Below are 18,089 nucleotides of genomic sequence, written 5' to 3' on the forward strand. Positions count from 1 at the left end.
CTGGGCCTCATGCTGTCAACAGAGACAGATGGGGGCTCCTTAATATCCTGACTGGTTCCTACAGCAATGCTCTGTGGCACAGGGGTTCTCTTATTACCACTCTTTGTGACCATACATGCTTGTGAAACAGTTTCCTTGTTTTGTTTTGTTCTCTCCAGGTGTGTGGCAGTGTTCGTTCAGAGCCTTGCACCCCTCTCCAGTGTAGGGGTGACAACCTGTGTCCACCAGAGGGAACCCCACCTTGTGAAAAGGGTGCAAAGTGTGTGGGCGCCCTCCCTCTGAGCAAGAGGGCGGACGCTGATGCCAAAGATGTGAAGGACGGCGTGGACAAGCTCAGCAACAAAATCACTGAGGCTACAGAGAAGGTATACACACACGCGCGCGCACACACACACACACACACACGCACACATGCATAGTTTCACCTCTGCCAGCATCACTTTATTACAACTATACCATATGAAAGATTATTTAAGTCCATTATAATTCGTCACAGCTTCAAGACACACAGGAGAAAACCAATCAGGTGAGACAGTCCACTGAGAAGCTGTCCAACAACATGAAGCAGGCCAAAGACGATCTGGAAGACGACTTAAAAGAGACCCGTGATGTTGTGAAGGAGCTCAAAGACTTCCTGTCAGGTAAAAGGTCATTTCAGTGCAAATATGGATGGATGGAAGGAGGATGGAAGTTCTTTTTCTTTCGCTAAATATGACTGAAAAAGGATTGAGCTGTACTGAAGGTGATGCTGCCAGGAATTCCTTTCTTGCTTTGCCTCAAATTTTTCCTGTTTCTATGTCCAGATCCAACATCCAACCTGACCCAGATCCAGGAGGTGAGCGACTGGATCCTGAAAGCCAAATTACCTCTCAGCCTAGCTGCTCTGAAGAGGAAGGTGGAGGAGCTTAAGGATCTGGCAGGGGATCTACCAGACAGTAAAACAGTGCTGGATAAGGCCCAGCCGCAGCTGGACGCAGCCAAGAAACTGTTGGAGGAAGCCCAGGAAGCAAGGTAGACCTTCAAACTCCTGTTTTTGACACAATGAGCCACACTCAGTGTGAGCCACTGCCTAAGTTACAGCCACAAAACTGTGTACATGGTGTGAAAATCCATTATTCAAATGGACAAGGCCATCAGTGAGTCAACCAACCAACCCCAGGAACAGGACAGCTTGGAAGTTGGGTAGTTGGCAATGGGCAACGGAAAAAAAAAAGGGAAGGACAAAGCAAGGACATATTAAAAAAATAAAAGGCGAAATCTTTATTGAGTCATTCATTGTCTATTATTGCCTTCTCAAGATCTCAGACATGGATAATGATACATTTTTTACAAAGTGTGGTTCAGATTAACTCATTCTAATCACAAAATGTATCTTGATGAAACAAGCATCATATTCTCCTGTTTCTTAGAGTGGTTACTAAACCTGTTTATCATTATTAAATAGCAGAACAAAGACATTTTAGAACAAAAATGCTCGTCTGTCCTCTCAGCAGCACTAATTTGTCCTGGTGTTGATGACTACTGTCTTTCATCCTCAGGGACACAGCACAGGCAGTGAAGGATGACGTGGATGGCCTGCTGAATATTTCTAGAACAGCGGAGGGCTCCATGACAGACCTGGACGAGAAACTACAGAACACCATGGATCTCATCGACGAGCTGAACAAAGACCTGGATAAAGTAGGATATACTCAAATCAAATGAGTTTGTTTTTTTTTTAAATCTGCATGATTCAAATCAGTGAAATCGAGTTTAATGGTGTGTTCTTCAACCAGGCCAAAGACCAGCTGACCCCGGCAGAAAAGGCGCTGGACGATGTTAAAAAACTGGTGGATCCAATGAAACCTCAACTGGATGAGCTAAAAGAGCTGCTGCAGAATGGCGAGGAGCAAGCCCAGGAGGCACTGCAGAACGCAGACAAGGCTGAGGATGAAGCAGACACTGTAAAGGAGGTCAGAGACTAGGTGGCGAATGTTATAGCAACTGGTAGTCTTAGCCAAAGTGGCATTGTGCTGCTTTAAAATGAGCTTAAACCGTTCAACAAAATGGTCACTTAACATTATTGTTAAATCGTGTCACTTGCTTGATTAAAACTAAAATAGCACTTACAAATTCACAAGTTACATTTGATTTAGATTTGATTTACTAAAGGAGAAAAACCCAGCCCCTCCGCTACAAAAAAAACAAAGCAGAAAAACATTGTGCTCCTTTTTATGCAGATCTTTGAAGATGCAAATGGAATAAAAAGTTAGACACTGCCAAGACAACAGTCAGAGCCAAAACCCTGCTCATCCCTGTGTCTGTATTTTAAAGGTCTGTGGAGAGTTAAAATCGTGTGTGTGTTTGTAGGACCTGTTGTCCCTGCAGAAGGAGCTGGATCGCCTGAAAAATGAGGCTCCTACTCCTAGGCCTGGCGGGGAGGATCCGGGGTCGGTGGGGGATCGACTAGCAAAGCTCAAGCAGGATGCTGGAAATCTGGCCAACACCACTGACACCATGCTGACAGCCATGGAAGGTAACACAGCAGCACCGTGCACACAAGTCCACGGTTCTTTCTCTTTTCTCATTGCCATTCACTGAGAACGTTCCTTGGTCTTGAGACGGACACATTTAAGATCTCCAGTCAACTCATGTACGGCATCTAATTGTAAAGGTGGAGACAAAGCGGATGATAGAGGAATGGTTTGTTACTCTTTGTACTCTGTCTTTCCACAGGGAAGGCAGACACCCTGAGGGACCTGCAGGAGGAGATCCTACAGAAGTCAACAAAGCTTGAGGGACTTGATACAAAGCTTGAAGACCTTTTGGCACAACTTCGAAAGAAAGCCCACGACCTCAGCACCTGCCAGGGCTGAGAGCAACCCAGCGGCCCTCACAGCACCTGAACCTCCCTCACACATCACAGCTTTCCTCCAGAATCCACATTTTCAATGACCGACCATCCTAATAATTAAAAGGAGAAGTGACACACGAGTAGCTGCGCTGTCGGGGGAGAAAGGGACTCTGTTATGAAATAACATGCATTGAGTATTCGATAAGGACACAGCAGACGTACAGCTCTAGGATACAGCATGAAAACACAAACCTCGCTCCACTGTGAACATTGTACCACATTTCATTATTTATTCTTTGTTTATTCTTCTGTTCTTGCAGAAAGTGCAATATTTACATAAAAGCTTTACTTATATTTGTGTCTTCGGTTCATTCTGAGTGGTGGGCAGGGAACTGCAGCTGTGCATTCAAGGCAACAAGCAGGAAAAACAGTCACTACATATTTATTGAGAAAATTATTTAAAAAAAATAAAACGAGTGTGCATGTTGAATGCAGGATCATCTGTGACATGACTCCAGTGTCAGCCAGCCTGTGGCACTTGATCAGTTTGGAAGCAGCTTGCGTGCACGGATGACAAACATCAGAAAGAACCTGGCTACTGTGTAGCAGTGCCTTCACCTCAGGGTGAAGTTTAATCTCAGAACAACATTTTCCATCCTGTGTATTTGTGCAAACAAAACTGGATTTAGAAATCCTGACCGTGTACGTGGTACCTGGAGGGATTAAATTGCAGGGGTCAACGCTACTCAAATGACTCACCCCAACATACACTGGGAGGTTTTCATGTACTCTCTTCATGGCAGCCATTTTGACAGCAAGTGTTGTGAAAAACTGTTGTTGCACTTCAGGAATCATTGTGTTGCCGTCAAAAACATTTCAAAAATACAGCTGTGAAAAGGGCAAACTTTACCCATCCCTACGAAAGAGGATTACCGCCAAAAACTACAATTTTACTTCGGAAAAAAAATCTTTTAAGTTTGATTTTAGTCTCAGTATTCTGCCTTTGTCCTTAGAATTTTTTTTTTTCTAATTTTTCCAATTAAAATCTTTCAGTTTGGTTTTCTAAACTTCACGCAGAAGGCAAAAGAGTGATACTGATTGATGTGGGGGCAATTTTTCTGTCCAGGATTAAAGAGGAAATGCAGATAAAATAGCAATCGTATAACACGGCTCTGAATATTCATAGCTATGAATGTAAAGCTCAGACAAGCTATGAGAAGTCACAGTTCTGCATATCGGTCTGATAAATCGCTAAATAATCGTACATCAACGATCATAATTGCATACGTCGTCTACACCTATTCAAGACAAGAAAATACATTTCGGTTTGTTTAGTACAATGATGTGTTGGCATGAACATACAATAAAGAATATCAGAACTGAGAAAACAAAGCAAAGCCAAAGCCTGGTAATATTTTTGCTTGACTTCCATGTCTTTGGATTCAGAGTTCACAGCTGTTCCAGTCCAAGTGTCTCTGCAGTCCAGTTGCTGCAGGAGTCTTTCATCGGGTTTCTTCCACCAAGGACCATAACGAGCAAGCTGAGCAGCAGATGCGTTGGGAAATTTCCCCAAGTGCAGTTAACTGAAAGAGAATGAAAAACAGACGTTTCATTTACTGGCTGGTTTTGATTTGTTCAGAAATCCAATGAAAGGCAAGGTTTTTACCTGAGGGAGATTTGTCTCAGCTCAATCGGACAGTCACATGACAGAGCAAACTCCAGACTGGAAAGAGGGCTCCTTCCTCTGAGCCACAGCATCCAGGCTGAGACACAACACACAAGCAGGATCCATCAACACATTAGCTCGACCACGTGGCTGAAGAAGAGCTGTAGGAGGGCTCTCTAGCGGAGCGGGTATTTCTTATCATTTCACCTACGGCACAGATGATGTACCTGCAAATTTTGGAGTCTGTTCACAAATAGTAACGGTAACTGTTGTTGGGTGACTACCGTAGCAAGCTTACCATCATCAAAACTTCCGAAATGTTCGAAGAGATCATCGCTAGCTTCGGCAGATCTTAGACTTCAAGATTTCACTATATGACACTTAAATGACAGTTTCCTCCTAGTTCATGCAGGCGATGTTAGGTCATAGCTTCACTGGCGTAGGCGGATCTCTCATTCCTGACGTCTTCTTCCTCCATCTTTGTTAATCCTGCGCTACAACAGCGTACTGACCTTCTGGGATGATTGCAAAGGGGTCGTATGTCTCACCTTTTGGATGTCCTGAATGGAGTGTCACCGTCTGAATGGAAGGGGTGGATTTCTCTAGGCTCACTGATGGGCAGCATGTTGCCAGGCTCACTGTGGCTTCCTCTGAGTGCTGGGCAGAGACCCCTGCTGGGCTCAGAACTATTGCAAGACAGATGGACAAGATTTCCATTTGGGTCCAGAGCCGGAGCCTCATCTTGACAGGGTTCCAGTGGCTGCAGGTCATCCTGGGAGGAGGAGTGTACAATGATGTTGGGCAGGGAGTGAGGTGTGGAGGAGGAGTCACCGTGAGACAACTGTAGTTTCTTCATGTGGTGGATGGCTGCACTTGCATTGAAGGCTTGCTGTTGGGAAAAGAAAGAGGGTTACTTTGGTGCCATTGCTGGTTCCAAGACACATCCATCCATTTTCTACCACTTATCCTGTTAAGGGTCATGGGGGCTGGAGCCTATCCCAGCAGCATTCGGGCAAGAGGTTCACCCTGGACAGGTCGCCAGTCCATTGCAGGGCCAACAAATATAGACAGACAACCATTCACACTCACAGTCACACCTATGGTCAATTTAGAGTATCCAATCAGCCTAGTCCCCTCTTGATGTCTTTGGACTGTGGAAGGAAGCCGGAGTACCAGAGAGAACCCACGCAGGCACAGGGAGAACATGCAGACTCCACACAGAAAGACCCCGTGCTCCAGCCGGGGCTCGAACCTGGAACCTTTTTGCTTTGAGGCGACAGTGCTGACCACTGCACCACCGTGCCAAGACACATCTCTGTTTAAATATGGAATCATACACCATGTATCCGAGCAGCTTGTAGAGTGGTAAGCTCAGCTTATGTTGATCTTCTTTTGATAACAAAAGCAAATTTTGTTGAAATATAAAACAGACACGCAGCAGAGTTACTCACCCTCCATTTGGATTTGGCAAAGTTTCTCTCCAACTGTTCACAGACAGACTGATATATGTCCAGGTCCTTCGCTGCATTCCCAGAAATCCTGCAACCAAGCCAGTGACATTTGTTAGTTAAGAAAGAATACAGAATGTGCATGTGTGTGAGTGTGTGTATGTGTCTGTCTGCGTGTGTGCGTGCAAGACACTAACCAGGGGTGTCTGAGTGCTTGTTCGGTGGTGAAGCGTTTTGTGGGGTTTTTCTCCATCATATTCCTGATGAAGTCTTTGGCTAATGAGACACGACAGAGATGCTGTTAGCCTCTAATTAGCACTCTGACCTCAGGCACGAGTAAAACAGAATAAAATGAAATGAAATAAAGTAGAATAAAACAAAATAAAATATCAAATTGAAGCTCACGTTTTACAAGGAAAACATTTTTAGTCAAAGCAAAATAATAATCTGAAATATACATCTTGATACAGGACATGTTTGATACATTTCAAATATCTGATGAGATGAAAATAGATGAGCTGTTGTAAGTACACACCACACCACACCAAGTGGAGAGTTTATACTGTATGAGGCTGAGCTGCGGCAGCGAAAGGGAGCTTAGCTGCACTGGCTTTCCTTGAGGTGCTCTAAACCGCAACCTAATGAGAGACAGTAGATCTTCTTCAGGAGCAGATCATCAGCGAGATCGAGGACAAATTATGACTCAGTCTATTTTGGATCACCAGAGCGCAGCCCCTACACCAGGCTTCAGCTCCACAAACGAAACCAATAATACCCGAAAAAACATGTACTTTTTTTAAGAAGTGCCAAGTCCGTTAAAAGCACGAAATCATTATCATAGTCGGGTCAGAGTTGAGCCATGGATTTACAGAAAACCCAGCATTTCTCTAAGAGCTTAACTCTCACACACACACACACACACGCACGCACGCACGCACGCACGCACGCACACACACACACACACACACACACACACACACACACACACACACACACATATATATAAGGCATCATCCAAAAAAAAAAAATCACACACTTTTCCCTTGTTGTATGTTACAATTTTTTTTTTTAGGTTACGAGGACATTTCACCAGTGTCTGACGCAGTTAATAGCCCTGAATCCTTACTGCTGTCAGGCCAGAGCTGTCCCTCCTCCATCTCCGGTAAAAACATCTGATGTAATCCAAACAGGTCAAGTCCCCCCCGCTGTCCTCAGGAGGTGATGTCAGTGAGTTTGCTGCCGGTCTATAATGGGTTCAGCGCTTGTACAAATCCTGGTCTATATTTAGCTTCCACTCCACGTTTGGAAAAGATTTCCATATCTTGTTTATTTGTAAATATCATCTTGAAGCATTTTTCATTGGCAAGCCTGCATGGAAGTTTCTCAAAGTAAACGCGGAGCTAAAATGTGTTCATTTTAATTTAAAGCACTTTTTTTATATACTTTGTGATCAGAGATAATTCTTCTTGATTGTCACTGCTGCTCCTACGTATCCTTTTACCTGAGTCAGAGATCTCGTCCCAGAAGGGTGAGTGGAAGTGGTACTCCGCTCTCATGATCTTTGAAAACAGCCGAGTCTCACTCTCCTCAAAGAACGGAGGGTAGCCGCTAAGCCTGCAACACACACACAGGCACACACACACACACTCACATAAACAATTAATGGTTCACCACCCGTTACTGAGGTACCATCAACCCATCAAACCAGTTAACATGATTAGACCGGATCACAACTAATCCAAGATTTCTGTGGTTACAAACATCTCATGACTCCTCGATCGCGCCTGTAAGGATTCCTTTAAATGAATGAGTGATAAAAGATAAGAACTGACTTGTACTTACAGGATATAAGTGATAACTCCAATGGACCAGCAGTCCACTGCTTTGCTGTAGGGTTTCTGGGCCAAAACCTCCGGAGCTACGGAGGGACATGGACGGCGGTTAAAACGGTGATAAACAAGAGGAAGTGTTCCGTAAAGACGCAGTATTTTTCTTTCTGTGTGAGCCATCGTTGTAATTCACAATGGTTCTTAGCTGCTTAGCACTGAGCCCTATTTTTCGGTGTCATTTCAAGGGCTACCATTCCTACTGTATTGTAATTTATCAATTAACTGATTTTTTTTTTCCAGAACAGCTTCTCCATTGTTTGATATGGTCCTTGCTTAGTTTTATGTAAGCCTTTACTTTCATGGACAAAAGGACTGTGTTTTACCAAAGCAGAGGCTGCACGTAGCAGCATGTATTTCTTTAAAGGTCTTGAACCTTTAAACATCACAACCATGAAGGTGGGGATGCTGCGTGATGCAGCAATTTGGCAAAAAAAAAAAAAAAAAAAGTACCAAAAGAAAGAAATGTCCTTGTTTTACTGAAATCATCCCTGAGTCACCGGATGAAGAATGTACTCATGCACAAGTTACCTGCGCACCTATTCCAACTACCTCTACAACTTCTTAGTAATTGCAGTTACAAGCAAATGTGTTCGTGGTAAATTTTGTTCATAAAACGAGGGATTATAGCTCACAGTGAAGGAACTTGCTATGAATTGGACCTGGATGACTCGTGAATGCCTTCAGCACCGTACAGGAGGGGCTGGGGAAGTGTTGCTGTTGGTTTTGGCTGTGAGTGACATTTTTGAAGCAATCAGGACTTTTTCCCAGTTGTCCAAATGTATGATGGTGAATCGCCATTGAATTCAGCTATTAAGTAAAATATGATTTCACTATTTGAGCATGTGGTCATTTAAAAGCGTCAGGTGTATTGAGATTCCTGCATGTGCCCCTCTGCTCGGCAGCTCACCGACATATCCTGGTGTTCCACAGGTTGTGGACATCACACCGTGCTCCAATGTCTTCGACAGCCCAAAGTCACTGACCATGATCTTTGCATTCTCGTCTGTGTTGTAGTACAGCAGGTTTTCAGGCTGCACACACACACACACACACACACACATGCACGCACACACGCACACACGCACATACAAATACAGGATAAGAGACAGGTAAAGAGAACAGTGATAGATGTTTCAGAAATTGTGTTTGCATATAGATTTCCGTGCGTGTGTGTGTGTGTGTGTGTGTGTGTGTGTGTGTGTGTGTGTGTGTGGCATTTGTGAGACTTACCTTCAGGTCCCTGTGTACGATGCTGTTTTCATGCAGGTAGCTGACCGCCTCCAGCACCTGCTTGATGACTGAGCTGGCGTCCTTCTCCGTGAAAACCCCTTTATCTAAAATACGATCAAATAGCTCCCCTCCTGACACGCTGCAACACACATTCATAAAAAAAATCCTCATTTTCTGTTTTTGTAGGGGAACCGCTGACTTCCTCTGTTGGATCTATTCAGTTGAGGGGTTGGTGAAACTCTCTGAGCATTTTAACAAGTCTATGCATGATAGAGCATGTGGTCACCACATACATGTTGCAGCTGTGTGTTCTGGTGATACTGTTCCTGTTTTTACATTCAGTAACTACTAACTACATCTGTCAATCTTTACAACCAAGATAAGACAGAGAAAACACTTACAGTTGCATGACCAGGTAATAATGAGTTCGACTCTCGTAGAAATCCTCCAGGCCCACCACATTCTCATGCTGTATCCTGAAATCACACAAGAGAGTCGGCCGCTGTCCTCAGAAGCCCACATTTACACTGAATTTAGGGGTTAGGGGATGTACGATGTCAACGACAAGGGCTGACATGCGGGCGTGTGAGCTTTACCTCCTCAGCACGTTGATTTCATTTTCCAGGTTGCTATGAGTGAGATGTTTTTTCTTCAGACATTTCAGAGCATACAGTTTCCCGGTGGCCTTCTCCCTCACCATAAACACTTCTGAAAAAGACCCCCTACACAAAACAGCAAGGACAGAGGGAAAAAGAGAAGAGGGTTGGTAAACATTAGCATCACCCATGCAGGGCACAGCATTTCAAGCACTTATCATTATCATTTTATTTCTCTATTTTTTTAATTCTTGCATGAATAAATACTGAAATAAATATGACCCGTCAGAGGATGGGAGCAGATCTTTGGCAGTACCTTTAACTACATTACCTTTAACCTCAGTACCTTTTATTGCAGATTGTAAAGTCTGAGATGATAAATGTGCACAGCATCAGGCTTCTTTTTGTAAAATCTGTGTATGATTTTTGTAATGGAGCTGCCGAGTGAAAGCACGAAAAAATCCCAGAGTGAAACTGACAATAAAGTATCATTATATCTTATCTCACATATCGGGGGGGGGGGGGGGCTCATTTGATACATCAAATCGAAACATTAAGGAGTCCCGTGGTATGTGGAACGTTTTAGAGCATCCCAAAGGCCTGATACATGTTTAGAACCTATCAGTTGATGCAGGATTTTCAAGATGGCCTAAGTTTTGTTTGACAAACTCCCTCCAAGCATTGTGAAAAATCTGTCCTCCATTATGAGAACAACAATCTAATCTAATCCCATGCACATCAAAAACCTTTTTCCAAACAAAGCTGTGTGTTTGTACACGCTCAAGCCCAGTCTCAGACAACTTCAGGGAGTTTTCAGGCCCTTGGAAACGTGTCCTAAAAGTAGAAGTTCCTACTACAACCACTAGTCCCACATGCTTCAGGCTTTTTTACACAGCCTGGTCAAGACAGATGGGGGAGGAGGGTTTAAAAGCAACTGCCGAAACTGACTTGTCACACCTGATGCTTCTGCTGCAAAATACTGTAGTGGATCACTAAGGTGGACATTTTTACAAATGCGCTGCAGAAATCTCTGTATCAACTTTTGTGACTGAGGAGGCGTCCGTGATCGGGTCCTCTGATCATGGTTCTTTTAGGGTAACTGCGTGTCAGAGATATTCAGTTTAAATTTCAAGAGAAGTTTTATTTTAGATGCGGTTGTCCAAAAAAAAAAAAAAAGAGCTTGTTCTTGTTTAAACAGATTCTCTGTGTTTACAGTGGTGTTGCAAGATTACAGTTTATTCAGTAACGGGTCACATGTCTGCCCCCTACTGGCTCCCAAGATGAATAGCAGTGTTCATTAGCAGGGATAGACTGTTGCTGGCGTAGTATTGTGATCACCGCTAACATTTCTGAGGTGACTTGTTGTAGGTAGAGTCTCCACTAAGTTTTATAATCACTTTGATGTTTTCCATTAATTTTGTCCACTTTCTACTCATTTTGGCTCAAACTTGTTCTTCACACTTAACACTGTGGTGATTGGGCTATGTCTCTATGTGGCTGTTACTGAACAACACATGACATGACAGTTCATGAGGTGAATATTTCCCCAAAACGCTTCCTTGTCTGAAAAAAAGAAACATGCACAAACACACAAGAATTGTTGGAAATTGATGTGTGATTGAAAATTCTATAAATTCATATCATATCATATTGTGTGAGTTTGCTTCTCACAACTTCAGGTGCAGATAGACATCAGACAAGAGTAATGCTTGATGAAATCTGATCGCAAACAAATGACAAGCACATGAATAGAAGCTGCTCTCACTCTCAAACAGGTTCTGTCGAGTTGTTGAATGAAAAAATGAAATGCTGGACGATGGGCCTGACCTGTGAAATGTTTTGCAAAAAATGTGTTTGTAACCACGAGGGTCCATCAATTGTGTGGGACACGCAGGAATCAAATAAAGATGCTATTTGTAGCTCCTTTCCCCTGAAATGTATTGACTTGTATCTGTCAACCCAGACTTGCAAACTTTAAAATGTAACAAGAGGTACACGATGCACTTCATTTGCTCTTGTTCTTGTTTCATCGTGCATTTTTTAAATAAAAGAAGGACGTATTAAATGGTTATTTCAATCAAAACAAAGGTTACAGAATTCTATCATGATATATAATGTTGCTATCGTATTCAATTACAGTCGCATTGATAAAACATTTCAGCAACATCACCAACCCTCGTTATTCCTGATATATGATGGCTGTAGGGTGGGGAAACTTCCCTAGAGGGACTTTGTTGAAAAAGTAAGTTTTCTCATGCCTTGAAAAGGATAAACAAATTAAAATGGTGCAAACAAACCCATAAATATACAGCTTTGATTGAAAATGACAAGCCCTGGCAAACAGATTTACAAAGGAACATACATGTGGAGTTTCACATGTTTGTGCCTCATGCACTGTATACCCACATACACCCCTGCTTATATCACTCCCATCTCTCACACCCAGGACACACACACACACCGATATAGTCATCCAGACTCTTAATCCTTTAATGAAGTGGTGCTAGGATGTTCCTGCAGGCCGGCTCTGACGTCAGTGCCCAGGTTACACACACACACACACACACACACACACACACACACACACACACACACACACACACACACACACACACACACACACACACACACACAACAACCCGGCTCAGTCACAGCCAGTCAATGACAGAGAGCCTTAAGCAGCTTTGCAGGACAGCCCTGAGGCTGCAACAACTGCACTTCATTTAACTTCCTTACTCACAGGCTGTTCTTTTTAGTCTATTATGTGAAAACAATTTGAACATAATAATACCTGGAATAAAAATACAACACCTCTGTGCACGGAAGATGTTCACACTGCCAACTTTACTTATTCTTTCATTATGATTTTAGCATTTTAACTCAGTTAACATGTGATTATATTTATACAGTGGTAAGCTAATGAACCTTACAATCAATCATGCAACTCTGGAGTCCACCAGCAGATCAAAATGTAACACGCCCTGCTGGCAGGTTCAGTTCTGAGTGGATTACACAAGGCCCCACGAGAGGTTCCATTGATAAATCACACTCTGGTGAAGGTGCTGAAAGGATAATCCTCAAATCTGGGCCTGGCCATTGGGAGGGTAGAGAGCAGTTAGCCTCTCCATTAGTGGGACAAGAGAGATTTAAATTGATGACTGTCAGTATTGTGACTGTCACATGCCACACTACATGATATTACACAATTATTTTATTGCACCATTGCACTATACTGCTGTATAGTACGTGGGTCAACCCAGACGCTAGCAATGGGTTCCCTTAACCAAAAGCCAATCGAATTCTTACACGAGGTTTTCACTTATTCCAGAAAGTAAGCTATTTTGAGAACAAAAGTCCCCGTTTTGTTCAGCAAAACACCAGTTTTATAGATAAAGCAATCCTTAGATGTACAAAGCGAACGTAATGCTAAGAACAAGCTTCCATGTCGATGCCTAACTCAGCGTCACCACATCGAGCTTCACGCTACTGCTTTTGTTGTGATGGCATTTGTGGTCTTGTTCAGCTGATTATTAGCAACCCCCATTTTTAAGACTCTTAAACACTACTTATTTTTTTTCCCTCTGGCACAAATTGTCAAAGATATATAACCCTAATGTGAACCACAGATTTCAACAGATAATCATCCAAAAGGCTTGGAGATGAGGGAACCTGATGTACAACAGTGCTAACTTACTTACAGGTTTCCTACACCATTCTGAGGATTTTAGTCGTTATTGTTGTTGTTGTTTTTTTTGTTGTTGTTGTTGTTTTTGATCAAACCATGAAACAACTGTAATTGAAGAATGTGTCAAGCAGGTTTGGTCCCAATGTGTATACAGCAGATGAGGAGAACCACAAATCTCATTCTCTCCTCCTTTCTCTCTCTCTCTTTATCTCTGTCCCTCTCTTTCCTTCTGTATCTCAGTCTTCCTCCATTATCTGTCTTTGTCTCTGCTCCACTCTCCTGCTCTCTTTCCCCCCAACCGGTCAAAGCAGAAGGCCGTCCCCACTGATCCTGGATCTGCTCGACGTTCCTGCCTGTTAAAAGGAAGGTTTTCGTCGCCGCTGTTGCAGGATGTGCTGCTGATGGAGAATTGTTGGGTGTAAATTCATTGAAGGAGTGTGGTTCTGGACCTGCTCTACCTGTAAAGTGTCATGAGATAACTTTTGTTGGGATTTGGTGCCGTACAAATAAAATTGACTTGACTTGACTGAGTATGAAGTAGTCAGGACGAGGATCATAACTTCCAGAGGCTCTACGGTTTTCTGCCTAACGGTGGATTTTCCCTCTGGTTGAGTAACACTTCCTACTGAAGGAGTCCATGGGTCTCAGGGTCTTAAACATGAGTGAAGGTAAGGTGGAGCTGTTATGTGCAGGCTGGATGGATCCCCTAGAGAGCTGAGTCAGGAGGTAAAACTCTCATTTTACCTGTTTGTTTATATTCACACCGTCACTTGAGGTCTTGAGATATGGAAAGCAACTGAAGAAATACAATCTACAAGGGTCAGAGGCTCAGACATCTCCAAGGAGCCCCGAGTAGTCCAGTACTCCTTCATGTCGAGAGCTGTCAGGTGAGCTGTCCTCGGCGTCTGATTATGATGCCCACAGGACTGTGTACAAGTGCTGTGTTCAAGGACACATCAATGTTTCTACCATGGTGTACTGCTGCAACCCTACTCCATGCACTCATTCCAGGAACAGCCCTCTAAACATGGACAGAATCATTTAACTCTCCCATCCATTCATCCATCCATCCATCCATCTGCAGTGGGACGTCTGAGCCTGCCATGCTATGATGCAGTCAGTTTGGTGTTGAGTCGAACAACCAGACAGCAGTTTCATGAGCAACTGTGGTCCCAACAGAAAAATTCTATGATGACCAACACAAACACCAACACTTGTAGCTCATCAAACAGTGACATTTTCTCATGCCTCTTGATGCAAAAAGCACTCTTTGCTGTCTACATGAGACGTAACAGCTTTACCTTAACCAGCCAATATCATGTACACACCCGCCTTTTGAGCTTTGTTCATAGCAGGAAAATCAGCATAAAGAAGCAGGTTGATGGATCTTACCAGACTTTTCAGGGGGAGACCAATGTTTGATTCCTGTTTGTAACCATGAGTTACAGCACTGAACTGAAACTTGAACGGCCACAACAATTCTATCATTTACAAAAAGTGGAGACGGTGAACACTGACTATAAACGGTAACAAACGTTTTATAATATATCAACTTCATGTATAACATTAGTTAGGCATAAAAATACAACCATGCAGGGTTTTCATGGTGGCTGTAAAAGTATGTGCAGTTGCAACATACACAGGTAGGAAAGAGTATTTTTGAGCAGCATGCATGCTCATAAATCCAGGTACCAGTGGGTCTCTTAAAGAGAACAAATGCCTGTTTCTTTGTTGGCATACATGTCAGTTTGCTTTGTACTGTCTGTGTTAGTCGCAAGGGCCGCTCCGGCTTGTTGAAGACCAGTAGAAGGGAATAAATGCACATTGGAGGAAACATGCTTCAAAAGTCTACCTGTGAGTACAGAACTGTTCTTGTCACATCCCCCCCCTCTTTTTTGGAGTGTGTAGTTGCAACTATAAAAATGTTAAAAAGCTTGCTTCAATATTAATGCAGTCTTTTTCTCCTGTGCACAAACCGACTCACCCCTGCAAAAATAAAATGGATTGTGTTAAACCACCAGGAGCATTTTGCTCTGTGTTTTCATTTTTACTGAAGTCGTAAGCTGCAGTCACATGTCGCTGAACCTCATCAGATGGCTGCATGACTAAACTCTTCCTCAAGACCTGTATGTGATTGACTTGGCTTATGTCTGCATTCTCCGCTGGTACTTACGATCCCATTTTGCCCTTGAAGTCAAACACATCCTTGATGTTACTAATGGTTTTTTTCCAGCTGCAGACGATCTCCTTCCGCCCCATCTTGGCTCTGACGTTGCCGTAGACTCCTGTACCACAGATGACATCAGACACTGAGGAGCTACATCAGTCAATGGAGAACATAAATGGAGCTCGATGGCCCCAGCACGCTCTGAGGCTGCACTCCCAATATCATTTCAAAGTGTTTGATTATGTACCAGTGCTGGGGTTATTGTCTGGTTAGCTTCAGGCACAAAAACATCTGATGTTAGAATAAAATCAACCAATCACTGCAGACCAAGCAAGTCGATGAGTTCTCTCCGGTTCCCTCGTACACGTCATAGGTAACACGGAGATGGCTTCATATGGCTGTCTCAGGTCCCAAATATTGATTTAAAAACTGGAGGATTTCTAGAAATTTCTGTATGATTCAATGTTTCTGTCACATTTGTTATTTCCCCGAATAAATTGGCGTTTGCGTTGCATCTTGAGGGGTAATTATTTTGATGATTCCCGCATTCTTTAGACTCAAAACATTCAGCTTGATTTTTCACCGCACAATTTTTCTTTTAAGTGCTCAGTTACTCATTATGTCCCCTCTGAAGTTTATTCCTGGAATTTTCAATTCCAAGTGAAAATCATGCACTTCCAAGTCTTTTTGTGAAACAAGAGAAGTCAGATAAAATAATTCCCTCTGTCACTCTGCTGAAGAGGAGACTGCGCAGACTAGAACCTTTGTGGTGGGCAGATGAACTTGTTAAAGTCAGATGTGGGACATGAGGCTTTCCCTGACTTCTGACCTTTCCATGTTCCACAACCCTTTAAGTTGTCACCCCATCACCCCTTGTGTTCTGGTTATGTAAACAGTTGCATGTCCATGACTGAGGCCGGTCCTGACAGGCTAAAGCTGTTCTGAACCTATCAAGTTGCTCAAGACTGAAAAGCACAGCGGATTAAAGAGGTAAATAGCAGTGGTAATCTCTCAGCCTCTCATCTCCTCTACTGCTTCCTTGTGTCTTTTGAAGGAACAGATTAGCAGCTGATTCCCTGACAGGACAAAAACTAGGTCGTTTTATAATCCTCGTCTTGAGAGGCCACTATGTTTTCAAAAACGATTAACTGAAATGCAATATGAGAAAAAGAAACTACAATTTGAAAAATCTGTCAACGTTGCAGACGAAGAAAAAGACATGATTTTTGAGATCACATTCTGATCGTGTCATAAACTAGAAAATTTCATACTGTAACTGTTTTTTTTTCTTTTTGTAAAATAAAAGTTACTAATATATAGAAATGCAATTCAATTTGTAAGAAAACAACAGTGAGTGCACATTTATAGCTTAATATCAGTTTATATTGGATCATTTCTAAAGCTAGGTTTTCTCTTTTGGTTGCACTTTAGACACTTTTGTAAATAACCGTCTGTTTGGATAAACTTACACATAGTATTATCATTAAGTTATTTTGCAATCAGTGTAGCTAAAAAAAAAAATTTGTTGGAAAATTTTAAGTTATTTTCTGCTGTTTTTATGGGCCCAAAAATCAAATAAGAATTCATTGAAGGAAGCGGCTTATGTCTGATATTAGACGCTGTTTTAATTCAAGTTTGCATGATCAGAGGATTCATGTGAATTCACATTGCACTTTAAAAAAATGCTTACGATGGTATCTCTCAATATAACGTATAGTTTCCATGAAAAGTTAAAGGCGTTACAGGTTTGGGAGCACAAGAGTCAGTTGGTCTCCAAAATGTGCTAGTTTGGTATCTTTCTGAGTTTAAACTGTTAACAGTACAGTTCAAGATGATTCATGAACATACGGAGCTTAGTACATACAGGCAGTGCATACAGAGAATTTTGTATAAACAGTCAGCAAAATAGTTTATTCTATTATTAAAGGTATAATAAGGAGTTTGTTTTTTTTTACCTGAGGAGCGGTGAAGAGATGGTCGAGTTGAGGCATCCGTGGATATACCTAACTGTCTCATGTGGTTTGCAGCTCTCCACGCGCAAGGGGTGGAGCCTCGTTCATTCATCTCATTCAACAGTCACCAGGCTTGTTACATTCAAAGACTCCGGGAAAAAGTAGCTCCTCTGTCGTAGACTTGAAATACAATCTGAGATTCTGAGCTTTGTGTTACGTCAAAAAACAGGGAATGCATTTTCTTAGTAAGATTGCTGTTGAAAAATTACATATAAAACTACCCCAAAGAGAAGAAAAATTGCTAACATAAGCAAAAAACATAGGTGCACCTTCAGTCTCATTAGTGCTAGTAAGTGCAAGGCTTGTGAAAAATACAATTAAAAACAAAAATCTGAGTTTTACATGTGCGATGTGCTAAGGATATAACGAGTAGAGAAAAGTGATTGTTAATGACTTCCTTGTCAAATGTTAGCAAATGTTATAAATATGAAACATCCCTTTAGAGAATAGCGGAGGAAAAGTATGTTTCAGAAAATCAGGGTTCATTTGCTCATGGAAAATTTTGAAGCAAAAAAAGTCATAGAATTTGAAAACGGCATCTTCCAGGTCCGCAGAAGTTTTGG

At 42.4% G+C, this 18,089-nt stretch overlaps 2 protein-coding genes across 2 annotated transcripts in view; one reads left to right on the top strand and one right to left on the bottom strand.

Annotated features, from left to right (window-relative positions):
* The window catches only part of lamb3 (laminin subunit beta 3), a 19,080-nt gene extending 15,893 nt beyond the window's left edge, over nt 1-3,187 (top strand). The window contains exons 17-23 of the mRNA XM_086198318.1: nt 159-365; nt 497-641; nt 804-1,011; nt 1,539-1,680; nt 1,776-1,952; nt 2,350-2,515; nt 2,716-3,187. Coding sequence (XP_086054444.1) covers nt 159-365; nt 497-641; nt 804-1,011; nt 1,539-1,680; nt 1,776-1,952; nt 2,350-2,515; nt 2,716-2,855 — 1,185 coding nt within the window. The 3' untranslated portion in view covers nt 2,856-3,187. The remainder of the gene's footprint in view (nt 1-158; nt 366-496; nt 642-803; nt 1,012-1,538; nt 1,681-1,775; nt 1,953-2,349; nt 2,516-2,715) is intronic.
* LOC147267428 (calcium/calmodulin-dependent protein kinase type 1D-like) lies at nt 3,102-17,564 on the bottom strand. Its single transcript, XM_086198320.1, has 13 exons — nt 17,470-17,564; nt 15,521-15,632; nt 9,663-9,788; nt 9,468-9,542; nt 9,067-9,205; nt 8,744-8,867; nt 7,790-7,865; nt 7,449-7,561; nt 6,145-6,223; nt 5,951-6,038; nt 5,048-5,388; nt 4,500-4,596; nt 3,102-4,416 (listed from the first exon to the last, which is right to left on the bottom strand). Exons 1-12 carry the CDS (start codon nt 17,528-17,530, stop codon nt 4,533-4,535), a joined length of 1,398 nt encoding a protein of 465 aa, XP_086054446.1. The 5' UTR covers nt 17,531-17,564; the 3' UTR covers nt 3,102-4,416; nt 4,500-4,532.
* Between the last annotated feature and the right edge of the window lie 525 nt (nt 17,565-18,089).

The sequence above is a fragment of the Aulostomus chinensis genome, chromosome 3 (genome assembly GCF_037954235.1).
Source record: "Aulostomus chinensis isolate RoL2024-O1b breed Wild chromosome 3, RoL_Achi_v1.0, whole genome shotgun sequence".
Taxonomy (NCBI): Eukaryota; Metazoa; Chordata; class Actinopteri; order Syngnathiformes; family Aulostomidae; genus Aulostomus; species Aulostomus chinensis.